The sequence below is a fragment of the Ptiloglossa arizonensis genome, chromosome 12, assembly GCF_051014685.1.
Source record: "Ptiloglossa arizonensis isolate GNS036 chromosome 12, iyPtiAriz1_principal, whole genome shotgun sequence".
Taxonomy (NCBI): Eukaryota; Metazoa; Arthropoda; class Insecta; order Hymenoptera; family Colletidae; genus Ptiloglossa; species Ptiloglossa arizonensis.
In genome coordinates this window covers 2555575-2569484 of record NC_135059.1, presented here as the reverse complement: position 1 = coordinate 2569484, position 13910 = coordinate 2555575, and the positions used below count along the sequence as shown (strand labels likewise).

Here is a 13910-nt window from a genome sequence, read left to right as displayed (position 1 = left end):
GTAACAGGTGACATGACGCAGCTTAGACTCAATGCAGACATGCTTTTACCTTTGGGAGCAAGGACCTCCGTACACTGAACAGGATATTATTTTCCTGTTCAATTTCGAAACTTAATCTTTTGTACTTCGCGACTTTCCCCATATTTCGTTGCGGCAGCTCCAAAGAATATTAAGAGGATTTCACGGAGACGGTGTACACGTTGCTTCTGTTAGAGTTTTTAAAGAAGTGGAGTTACATATATACATTCCTAAATATGTATACACGAACATATTAGGTGTTTCTATCTATACATACATATCTATAAAAAGTTTATCATTGCAAGCATCTAGAGTTCTAGAAGAAAAATCAAAAATATTTATTTTGAAGAGATTTTTTCAACGTCAATTTTGACAATATTTTAAGGTCATCGACATATTTTCAAATGAGTGCTATCTCAACGGTGTGCACGATTTCAGATAAACTGTTCATTTGACGAACAAAAAGCCACGAGATTAATTTATCATTGGATGAAAATTTGAAAAATTAGAAAATGGAAATTGTTTTGATCGGAAACATTCAATTTTTCGGTCATTTTTCCTTTTCTCGAATCAATTAAAAGAAAAATGGGAATATTCGACATTTCAGGCCGATGGTGGTTCACTTTTTATATAAATACTTTTTCTATAACATATTCAAAGTTCGAGTCAATCGATCGGATAATATTGGAGATAGTATACATCGCATGCCGAAAAACGTTGGTTTGACCACGGGTCTTGGTGTGCAGGATTTCTCAAAATGGAGCCGAAAAAAAACAAATTGAATTAAATCGAGTTCGATTCTTTTGATCTTTCATCCGGCCGAGCCGGATCTATCATTTACCTTCTGTTTTACAAATGTTTCGGTACACGAACACGACCACCGGTGCCTACCGCGTTGTGTTTATTTCCCATCTCGAGAAACGGAGCTCGAGTCAGCATCACCGACCCGAAAAAACTAGGTCGACTCTACTGAAGCTCATCGTCGACGCTATCCAATTAAGGCAGTCGGTCACATCTTTCCGGCGTGTCCTTTTCCAATAGGAACAGATCGTCCACACCGTTCGGTTCGTTAACTCGGCATAAAGTCGAAGGCCGCCCAACGAGGACTTGTAAAACCAGCTATGGAAAACCAAGCACGAGCGATACTACCGGCGGATCTCCGTATCGATCATTATACGCGATAAAACGGCGTGAATGAGCGTAAGCTAAAACGAGAAGAGGAATGCATCGCGGATAGGAGGGGATCGCGTGTTCACAGTTGCGCTCGATCTAAAGCCTGTCGCGCATGCGTGTTTTCCCTCCTCGAGTCGGTTGTTACGTCAGTATACTTGGAAGGCCCTGAAAATTTCGTGTCGTCGCGTTCACGTAGGCGTAGATTTCGTATTACCGGCGAATTTCCGTCGCCGTGGATTCAAACGTTCGTCGAGGGACGATCGAAACGCGTTCGAACAGTTCAGAAACAAACCAATATTGACCGTGCAGCGATGTGAAACGTGTCCATGACCAATCGTGTACGGGTTAAGAGCACTCACGGTTTGTCGGGCTGCGATCTGCGCACCAGCATCTCGGCTTTCTGGATCTCCTCAGCCCTGGTGACGCTCTTTGTCCGCCTTAATCTTACCCTCGTCTCGTTTTCTTGATCCACCGTCATGTTGTTCCGCGAGGAGGGACGAGTACTACGCGCACTGTACACCACAGGACGCACAAGCAAACACGGATGGACACACGCGCACACAAACGCACTCACGCAAGGGGAACGTGGACGGGTTATTCACCGAGCCGGTACACCGTTTGCGCTCGCACGACGAAAAAAGAAACTGACCGATGCCAACGAGACAAAGACCGATCGAAACGAGGTTTTCCCTTTCACTGTCGCCGCGTTGAACGATGGGAATTTATCCGTTTCGACCGCGCGTGAATACGGAGCGTCTTGAGTGGCGCGGTCTTATCACCCAGTGTTAGCTTTGCTTGCACGCGACCGTGTTTACCACCAGACAGCCGCAATGATACTACCGACTGCCATCGGTGACCGTTCTCCTCGACCGGCTTTGTGTTTATCTCCGTGTTTCTTCTAGATAGCAACATCGTTACCAATCGTGGCACGTTTTTGTACGAGAACGCCATGGACGTGATCGGTCGTCGAGTGACGCGGAGAATTTTTTGACACAGAGGGCGCGAACGTGTTTATCTATACTTTCGGCAGATTGCGTAAAATCGGCGATATCGTGCGGTGACAGCTGACTTCGAGTAAGAGTGTTATGGTCGAGCAAAAACTATAGGCGATTCAATGTCTTTTCGTTCAATTACTCGGTTTAATGACCAATTGTATAATCAGTTACTGAGTTGTTTCGCCAATCTCGTTACAGGGTGTCCAATAAAGAGGTGTCCACTGATTAAATACGGTTTTCGAGGAAACTGATTCGAACACGCAACTATTGTATTCTTAGTTGATTACGAGTATGTTTAAGATACTTTTTTACGCGCCTTTTAATTTCGTTGTACAATATATCAGTTGTAGGTATTCGTTACGAAAAATTACATTCTCTGTTGTAATAACACAACGCGCGTGTTAGTAAAAAACCAAATAAACATCGAGAGTACATCTATAATATAGATTTATAAAACTCGCGATAATTTTATGCGCAATGATATGTTTCTTGCTCCGATTACGATTCACTGAACACTCTGTACGATCGTGCTGCAACCGATGTATAATTTAATTGCGCGAAGGTTATTTCTATGAATCCAAGCGTGTTCGAACAGTTTTACAAGTGCTCTTTCGGGATTCGTCGCAAAACGGAGCTGCATAGACGTTTAGGAGCAAACATACGCGTAATTACGCATTATGAATAATTTTCTCAACTGAAAATGTCGACACGGAATCGCGGGTCAAGGCGCGCTACGTCGCGTTCATTTTTAAGAGCATTCGGATAACAGCGAATGCAGTCTGCAATTAAAATGGGTAATCACCGCGTATCGTAATCCAACTTTACGGAGCTGAAACTTCGTATTTTACAGCGGTAGTTACAATTTAATGGTACTTTTGTCCCTCGCCGGTCGTAATGAAATGTAATTCCCTCACCTGCGTTTTACGACCGTATAAGAAAACCAATGATGTTTTGTTTCGTGCGCCGTATTCACTCCATTATTGCGTTGCCCGCCGCACTGATTTTTGTAAGAAGTCTTCCGGCGCCATTATTATTTTGTGCTCAATTTCCACAAAGTGCGAATTGATATTTGACTTCTTGATGGAGTAAAAAGTTCACACAGGGGGGGGGGGGGACAAATAGCATTCTTACACTGTAAAATCAATCTAAAGACACACATCTGTCATTGCCTGACCATCTCTGACATTTTCATAATATCTTCGATAACATACGCAAAGTTTTTCGTCGGATATTTTCATCATTTGGAATTCTTGGAACATAATTTGCTAGTAACGGGCATTTCTTATTGTTCGCCTTCAATTTAAAATCACTTTTGTATTATTGTAGATTTAATAAATTTTTTACATTAAAATACAATTTCCAACGAAATATGTTTCTTTACTATGATTCTTCGGCTTAGTTGATAGACCCTTATCAGAATTCACGTTATACCGTGTAAAAATAATTCAGTGCTCGTACCTGAGGAAGTGGGATATTTTAAGAGGCGTTTAAATCGATACGTATAGCAATCGGCGCACTTTGAACTCTCATACCTATAAGGAGAAGAAGCATTGTAATTTTGAAACAATTCTTCCGACCGTTTGAAAAATACAATTGCTCGTTGCATTGCATAAATCATTATTTTCTTCCATGGAAGTGACATTTACAGCCATACGTTGAAAGATATTGCATCGTACACGTCTACCGATAATTGGCATCATTAGTCAGACAGAGATCGATCTTTCGATACGTTACTCAACATGACGTTTACGACACATTTAAATATCGTTAACGGTTATTTAAGGATACTCTTTCACCACACAGTAATTATCCTGTCAAAATATCCATTAAGACTTCGGATGTCGTAAGCTTTGCTCTTCGAGTTTACCGACTGAAGGAACTTTGGTTCGGTTCGTCGTGGAACTCGTGGCGCAGAAACCGGAAACTCCGTGGAACGCTCGAAAGTTCAGAAGTAAACAAACCCGAGCGCAAACACGCGAGACAATTTCGCGTGTCAATTACGCGACTCTTCGAATCTTCGGCCGAGCCCGAAGATCCGTGCCCCGAAGAAAGACGAGATACACGCGAAGAAAAGCTAATTACTGTAGCTGCACTCCGCGCGGAAACCCCCTACGCAGATGCCTTGGAAACGCATAGGAAATCCACACCATTAAATTGTCAGCTAATGCCACGCTGCATCATCCGCGTGCTACGACTCGCTATTAAATGTATGTCCCGAATGCTCCGAATCTCGTTGCAAATTATCTTCACCCGCGATGCATCAAAGTCTTACAGAGCCAGAACGGAGTTACGCTATCTACAAGTTCGACGTAACTTCCTTTGCTGTTGCATTTCGTAATATAGAAAGCTGAAAGCTGTAAATTACCAGTTCACAGAACGGTAACTTCGCTTCTGTTACCGAAACAGGTCTCCTCGTTTACGTGGAGCAAAATCCTAACCAAGGAACTTTCGCCTTTGCGAATAAAGTATTTGTCGAATGAATCATTATTTTAACGGCCGGTAAAACGAAAGAGATAAAAGCAACGAGCATCTCTGAGGTAGATTGTGAGTTTGGAAAGAATGATTCCTCTTGCGGAATTGTATTTGACCGCGTGAACCGGACGTTTATTTAAGAGGCATCCGAGAAACTTCTATAATTAAAGCATCGTGGTATCGAGTTTAGAAAACTTCTGATTATGTTGGAGTTGGTCCAATCTTTTTGTAACCGATGTGTATATCGGAATGAAATCTTAAATATAGTTCGACTATCTTCTGAGACGTTCCGCGTTGTTAAAATAGTCTCGCTTCGTTTTCGTTGTGCAATTAATAATTAATACTTTCAGGGGATTATCCTATTATTTGCTGTAATGTCGGTCGGTAAAGTGATTAATATATTCCAAGAATAACAGTACTTAAAATATCGAATAAAGTTTTACGAAGCTTCGTTGCGACCACGTCTAAATTTTGAGGTACATTTATATATATAATAATAATAATTCAACGCACCCGCATCGCTGATTAAAATATCTATCCTCGTTTTGTTTCTGCTACACGAATAATTTACCTCTACGAGCTATAATACGTGGTGGACGAAAGTATTGGCGTAAAAGAATTTTTAGAATAAAAATGCCAAAACTGCTACAAAAAATGAATTGCAATTCATATTTCCACGAATAATTTCTTTACATATTCTGACTTATTATACACAAACTCATTTTCTACATATTTCTACGGCCACCAAACACATGTATTAGTATACTTAAATAATAATATGGTTATATGATTGAATACGAACATTGAGTATTTTATTGCTCATTTCTTTCTCTTAAAAACATCGTAACAGTATTTTGGTGGACAACGAACCATACTTTGTGCATAAAACCCTTAGAAAGCGTGTTTCTACTATTATTTTTTTACCACTTTACTTTCTGTTACTGCTTCTCCTTGTACAATGAATTAATACGTGCAAAGCACTTATCAAGAAATAAACTTCGTACTGCAATTTTCTTTACAGATACTTGTGTCCTAAACACTATGATGTACAATAGTTGATGCACAATACTATGATGCACGAATTACACTTTTGATAAGCTTGATCCAAAAAAACACTAAAAAATGTATTTTTCATTATCTTTTTCATCACCTTAGTAATATTATTCTGCAAACTAATCCTATCACCTTGGTAATGCAATGCAAACAAAAAGGCTATCAAATGGTGAATTCTACGATACAATTATTTTCAGCTCTTTCTATCCTAAACACTATACTGTGCTAAGTGTCACTAATGGTACCGCGAAACACACCTTGAATAACGTTTAAAAACTGTATTATCATTACTCTTTTTACCATTTTAATAATGTCACAGCCTCCCTCGTACAATCGACCAAAACGCACCAAAAAAAAAAATAGGTCATCAAGGTGAAGCCCGCGTTCCAATTATTTTCGTAGCATTTACGATACATATATCCCGAGCGATGTGTCAATACATTCGTTCAACGTTGTATAATTCAGACAGCGGAATGGACTTGGGCGATCGCATGTTTGACGATCCATCCGCAGCAAATATAGTCGGCACCGCGTTTGAGAACGAAGTGTTCACAGTATTCCCGCGAAACCTTACGCTCAGGTACGTCGTCACGTACAAGCAGCGCACGGCAAAGTCTATATTCATTCTCTGTTTCGCGTCGTTTTCTTAACGTGCAGCTACGTGCACGGGTGCACGTCCGTATGGTCGTTGCAGGCGGGAAAATACAGGAGGAGAAAAGCCGTACTAGCCGTTTACGAACTCCCTTTATGGCTAACCACGGATATTACTGAGCACGCCAGCAAGTACGTTACTCTACATACGTAGTTACACGTCGCCAGGATCTCCGCGGACATCTGCCGAGTCGACTGGCTGCGACTTTCCACGGATTCGTAACCGTGCTTATGCTCCCAGGACCCATTCACCGGACACTCTCCGCCGACCTACGGATCTAATATTCCAAGAGACGATTTTTAAAAAGCTGGCCACGGGACGATCGTAATAAAAGCCGGGGTTAGGGAGAATTCTGAAAATTACGCAACGTGTAAGATCCAACAAAGATCCTCGTTACGCGGCAAACCGTTCACCCTTATTCCCCATTCGGATTTTTGTGTTTAATCTCGCAAGGTTCGATTTGGAAACGATACCACGATGGGTAAGTTTCGGCAACCGGGTGCTTGTGTCATCGATGTCAGAAATACTTGGAAACAGTTGTCATTTGCGATGGAATTAAAAGAATTACGTCGTCTCGTAAACTATGTAGATATTACAAAATGGAAAATTTAAATTTCTGTAAGTGGATGATTCGTGTGTGCGGCATTTCTTTAAAATGCCCTCTTTGTGTATTGTATACGAGATGCATATGTAGTACATTTTTCGTACTTTTCCTTGAAGGTAAACTTTGCATAAACTGAGTTTCAATTTCATTGCATTTTAGTTAAAGATTCCGTAAAATGTTTCGAAGAACAATAGCGCAACACAATCCTTGTGATAATAACAAGATGTCATGCATTCTTACGCGCATAATTAAAATAGTATGAAAGTTTGTTTATCGGAAAGAAACGTCTAAGAGTAGCATATGTGAAACAATGTCGTTCGATGGTAATGTATCATGAAAAAACATTTAAGCCATCATGAAAATTCAACCTATGCGTGATTATTGTTAATAAATTACTTTCTAAACATTTTATATATAGCTGTATTCTGTAAAGTATGCATTTTAAAAATATCTTGTAGTTGGTTTCATGATATATTAATTTATAGTCGCAATGTACAAGAATGTACAAAAATGTATAATCAAATTCCAAGTTCAGTCTATCCCATGTCAGTAGCCAGCGATTATACGTGAATTAATTAATTTACTAATGGATTTATTTACAAAAACAAAACATGAATTCTTTTTTGATGAATAAAAAAGAAAATAAAATAAAACAATTTTCTTTCAATGCGTATAATAGAAGATGAGACTAAAAAATTTATAGTACTTTAAAAAATCAACACAATAAACAAATAAATAATTCAGTTTGGATATCGTTATAAGATTGGCCTACGAATGTTGTGCATTTAACGTGAAATTATGCAAGGCATTCGTCGCCTCTTACATTTTTTTCATTGTCATTTTCTGCATCACTATATAAATCGTTAATGCACACTTTGCACTTTTATTTGATATCAGCTTTTGGTGTAACCTTTTTGTCTTTTCCTTCAACTATTTTCTTTTTAATTATTTGCTTCCTCGCATATTTGTCGTCAATTACTTTTTCTTTCTTTCTTCCTGTCTTTGTAGCTTTCGTTCTTTTTCTTTTATTTTTAGTTGATTTATTAATAAGTATAAGGAAAAATAAATGCTTCATGAAAGAAGAGTTTATCACATCGCTATCAGTTTCCTTCTTTATTTCTTCTTGCGATGATGGAAGTGATAATAGTTCTGTGACAACATTGTCATCCATTCTTTCCTTACTTATAACAATTGTAGATCGAACGTAATTCGGATCTTTATTTTCCTTTACAAATTCTTCTGTCTTGTGAATATCTTGACTTTCAGTTAAATTTTCATTTTATGATTAGCTTTCGATACATCTTTGCGTTTCAAAATTTCAAACAATGCGTTTATTCGAAAATTCGAAATATTCAATTTATTGGCGGCTAACTATGTATTATTAAATTCAATCCACGGCTGTTTTGTATTTTGACAGCCGACTACTGGTTGTACATCAATTTTGAACACTATCGAATAGTCCACCGTGGTCGTTTATTAGTTTTGCTTATATTTTTTACTAATAATCAACCCTACCGAAAAAAACGTACATATTAACCGCTTAATACTATTCTAATTTCAAAAACTTTTCATTTAAATATTACTAATTGCGTATGTAAAATATTAACATTTCAAACTTACGTTTGTTAACCATAGACACTGTTTTAAATCCCTGTTTCAGTTACTAAATTCATTGAAATTTCGCCACGTGAAATTAGTCAGCCAATCATCGTCAGAACAAGAATTTTTGTTGTTCACAGTATTGTCATTAGAGACACGAAATATTTATCTGAAGGGACATTTATTTTAGAAGATGCTGATTACTGGCCAAGTGTCAACTATTAGCACATTTGCTCTAAAATCCATCAAAAACCATAGAGCATGGAAGATCGGTCTCGAGCATTTTAAAGAAATGCCGCACACACGAATCATACACTTACATAAATTTAAATTTTTCTTTTTCTTGTTTTATCTTTGTAAGAATGGTATCAATGGATCAGTGAAATTCTCCCGATTAAAATGAGTCCAAACACGATGTGAATAGAATGAATTTTATTCGTAAAAAAATTTTAATACTCAAGTACAATAGGATAGTAATCAAATTTTAATTTTTTGATTTATGTCGTGTTTGGACTCATTCGAATCGGGAGAACTTTACCGATCTATCGACACTACTACTATAAAGATAATGTGAAGAACGTAGAAATTTGAATATTTTGCAATTGGACGATTCGTCACGACACGCGAGGCGTTTCTTCGAAGTACTGGAGTTTGATCGTCACTGCTTGGCACACTATTTTTTTCTCGTTCACTCTTGCTATACCTATTCACCATCTCTGTTCGTAGGATCAAATTACGAGCTCAGATCGAGATACAGTAGTAAGAGAATGGCGGAGACGAATCATTGAAATTTAGACGAGACGATTCTAAGCGAGTACTACTGTATTACGGAGAAAGTACTCCAAGTGTCCGATTACTCGAGCTAGCTATTCACGCCGATTATAACCACGAAGAATACTTTTTGTTTCGTACGATCGAAATACAAGAAACCAGGATCATGACAACCTGTACAAGTTCTTTAAACAAATATTCGCTATTCATACTTCCCCTTAAAGTAACTCTTTTCGAATAATTTATGCAAATAATCATTTCTTGTAGTAGGTTGCTCATGATCACGAAGGAAAGTATAAGATCAACTGTAACCTCCAAAAGTGGAGCATTGTCTCTTCTTTGTACCTGAAAAAAAAAACATTTTTCACTTAAATAATTACTTAAATAAAATTACGACCACGAAGAATATTTTTTGTTGTTTTGTGTTTCGTACGATCGAAATACAAGAAACCAGGATCATCACAACCTGTACAAGTTCTCTAAACAAATATTCGCAATTCATACTTCCCCTTAAAGTGACTCTTTTCGAATAATTTATGCAAATATTCATTTCTTCATGATCACAAAGGAAAATATAAGATCAACTGTAACCGGCGAAAGTGGAGCATTGTCTCTTCTTTGTACCTAAAAAAAAAAACATTTTTCTCTTAAAATTTCTCTTAAATTAAATTTCATTTAAACAGTACCCAACACTCTGGCCACTCTCGGTGAAATTACACTGTACATTACACTGCGATTCGATTTCCTTTTGTAATCTTGAAAACTCGATGAAATGAAAACCTTTGGATAATTACGTCGACGTACATTCAACCGATAGTAGTCGGTAACGTTACGCGGGATCTCGTAGCAGTTATGTTCCATAATCCGAATAATGGTTAAACGTTGCGAACGTGGTCGTCCCACGGGTGATCGTTCTCCGACGCGTTTTAAATTACATAGCACGATTCTCGTCTCCTTGTTGAATCACGGAAGAAAAAATAAGTTCCAATTTATCTTCCATTAGAACAACGACTCGCGGAGCAGACATACCGATAAGTAATACAGTGAAGAGAGGAGAACTCGTTCTGAAACGTGATTTTTATCGAAACTCGTGTATAGTACAGCTGTTCCGCTCGGTACAGCTCGTTAACGACCATCAAAAGTAATACATCGAGGCTCGTAATTTTTCGTGAGTTCTGGCACCAAACGATGTCAACGACAGCGACAAAGAAGTGCACGTTATACATTTCCTGCTACGTGATCGTGGTATCTGGGCACTAAGCGGTTCGTTAAGCAGCTTTCATGACCGTCTTGGAGTCAATCGTTTTCGAAAACGGTCGTGCGCCGTTCCGACCGTTTACAACCGATTACGTGCCCGATGATCTTGCGTGATTAAACGTCGCGTACGTGCCCTGACCGAGAGAAATAATAACAGGTTCGAGCGGGTCGAGGCGACGACGATACAATCTTACCGTGGTACACGGTTTGATCGTAACGATCGAATGATAGAGCTTGAACCTCGAATAGGGCTTCAATTTGTAACGAAAACGACTTTCCCAGCACGGTGGAACACCGCCTAAATTCCAAATCGGAATCTACTTGGTTCTTGAACGCTTCGAAATACGTTTTACAAATCGAAACGACCTTCCAACCGTTGGAAATTGGTAAAAACTTTGTTCCTTTGATTTTTCACCTAAAAACGTTACTCACGATTCGTTCGTGACTATTTACTTTGTAAACCGAAGAAATTACTGGTGAACAAATTGTATTTTATTTTGCGAAAGAAATGCAAATATATGTAACATTTTTTTGTTTCAATTATTAATTATATACCGTGTTCTATGAAAAACGTAAGTGAGTAAATTCTAAATTGGAATCTACTTGGATCTTGAACACTTGGAAATACGTTTTACAAATCGAAACGACCTTCCAACCGTTGGAGATTGGTAAAAACTTTGTTCCTTTGATTTTTCACCTAAAAACGTTAGTCACGATTCGTTCGTGACTATTTACTTTGTAAATCGAAGAAGTTACTAGTGAACAAATTATATTTTATTTTGCGAATGAAATGCGAATATACTTAACACTTTTTTTTTTTATTATTAATTGTATACCGTGTTCTATGAAAAATGTAAGTGAGTACTGATGTAACGTTTCCACGACGATTTTAAAACACTACAAGAACCGTTTTACGAAAACTTATCGAAAGATAATCTGTTTCAAAGCTGTTTGTATCGGGAAACACACACGGAATAATAACGAAAGCTTTAATGCTACTATTTTGGTACATTGTGCCTAAGTACTTGTACACAGAATTGAAAACTGTAGAAGTAGCTTCCCGTAATGGAATATTAATAACCAACAAAGGTGCTTGCACGATAGTGAAGATTCTAGGAGTATCGAGATTTACTACAGAGCTGAAAGCAAAAAGTTTTCGAACGTCACTCGAACGTTTCAAAGGAGATGATAACAAAAACTACATTTTTTAATGCAATAGAGAGTCCGTGATACGGTCAGGGAATAACTGAACGAGTAAGACTCTTAAAGAAAGCTCATCCTTAAAGTAATCGCGTCTAAAACATCAAATACAATTTTCTCAAATAGATATTTCGACAAATAGAGCCGCAGACTTGAAATATTAAAATTCTGAGAAGTATAAAATTATGTTTCATTTTTCGTTACAGAGAAATCAAATTTTGATGTAATGAATCAATATTTTCACTCTAAAACCGATGCCATTTCGTCAGTTTTTAATATTTTGCCAAATTCAAGCTCTACACTCCTAAGAAGTAAATTCCTTTTTAAATGTTTGTTTCCAAACGATCCCGCGCCGAGAGAACTCGCACACCGAAAATAAATTTCATTGTAATATTTTTATATATCCGTAAAGATACGAGGAATACGTGTATAAAGTTTCAAACTGCTCGACTTTACAATCCGGGAAAAAAAGAAATTTTAAAAGAGACCCCTTCCATTCAGACCGTGAAAGCCTTAAATCTCGAGTGCTCGGAAATACGTTTCATAAACTCGCGAAAAGTTCAACGCCCGCGGTTATTGTTCTCACGTGCGAAAGTAGCGTGTACGCAATTTCTATACCGGTATTAGACATCGATCGATAAGTTGAGATAAGTTTCGATCCCATCGAACATCCAGGGTCGATTCTATCCTCCCACTTCCATTCGTGTGTCAACCGTCCGAGAAAAGGAGGATTGGGTGAACTTTAACGGTCCAGGAGCGGGCTTGGGAACTTTCGCAATATTGGTCGAACCATTTCCATTCTTGGATTATTGCCTCCTTGTTCTGTAAACCACCCTTGAGCGGATTCAGTGACCGACTGTATGCGCACTTTGTATTCAGAAACCGTCTCGCGCAACGTGACACCGCTCCGCGCCCCTGCAACCCCTCGCCACCTTGTCGAAATACTCTCAATACCGAAACTTGCGACTTGATGTATCGCAATTGCCATTGCAGAATCACAAATAATCGCGCCATCGCGAGTTCCACCTTATCTGTGAATTTCGCGTCCGAATCAAACGAATTCGAATCGGAAAAATTAAAAAGCGATCTCGATGTAACTTATCCTTATTTAACTTACGAGGAATATTCGGCAACAGGAAAATTCAAACAAGTTTGAAACTTTGCACATACGTAGTTCGAGTGATCATTTAACCCATTTGCATCAAAACGCGGAATAATCCGCGAGCCTACGATTCCCATTTTACCAATTGCAACTGGTACGTTTAATCATTTCTGAGAATTTTTTGGTTCCATTAGTTTAATATATACTTAGTTTAATATTTTTATCCGTCTTACATATATCATCACTGATATATATTAGTGTATTCTAAATAAGTTTGACTATTTTGTGAAAATCTTTCAAACTGCCACTATGAGTATCGCGGCACGCAAAAAAGGCTATAAAAAAATATTTTGCTATATAATATTGTGTATTAATCGTTTTAAACGGTATATTGTTGATAAACTCCACAAATAATTTTGATGCTCGTTAGTGCACATACGATCAACCACAAGCGGTGATACAGGTCAGTCGTCAACGTCGCTGATGTTTGAATGCGACAGCCTAAACAGATCGATGATGCAAATGGGTTAATGGGTCCATTTTTTGTTTCGGTGAAAGAAACGATTGTAAGGGTGGAAAATATTATCGTCACTCTTCTTTTAATCCATGGTTCTCACGCAAGAATCTTACCAGAGAGTTTATTTACTGAACGAACAAGCTTCGGGCTAACTACTTTCAGTTAGCCGCATCTCTGTTTAAGATTAATCTCGCTCCGGACACAAAGTGTGGATGGCTAGTGCAGGATCCCAACCATGTGATATGGCAGTACTCCATACTTAACAATAACAGGAATATACTAGTAAATCGACTGTGTAACATGGGCTACTTCCCGCTGTATACAATCGACTTCTTTCTAAGTAAACTGCACATTGCTCCCTTAGTGTGCATTCACAAATTTCTTAAAGATTATAGTCTAAATCTTTGTCTGCCTGTGAGGACTGCTTGGTACTGATCCAAAAATTATGAATTTATATAACACAGACACTAGTTATAAGCACTATACACAACTACAAG

General features: G+C 38.2%; 1 protein-coding gene across 3 annotated transcripts in view; it reads right to left on the bottom strand.

The window, feature by feature from the left end:
• Positions 1–1686, bottom strand: part of Mdy (diacylglycerol O-acyltransferase) — a 243134-nt gene extending 241448 nt beyond the window's left edge. For all 3 annotated transcript variants that reach the window (XR_012993772.1, XM_076324416.1, XM_076324417.1), the window contains exon 1: positions 1551–1686. Coding sequence is in view for 2 of the 3 variants with exons in the window: in XM_076324416.1 (XP_076180531.1) it covers positions 1551–1669 (119 nt within the window). In the remaining variant the exon portion in view is untranslated. The remainder of the gene's footprint in view (positions 1–1550) is intronic.
• Positions 1687–13910: the final 12224 nt, after the last annotated feature.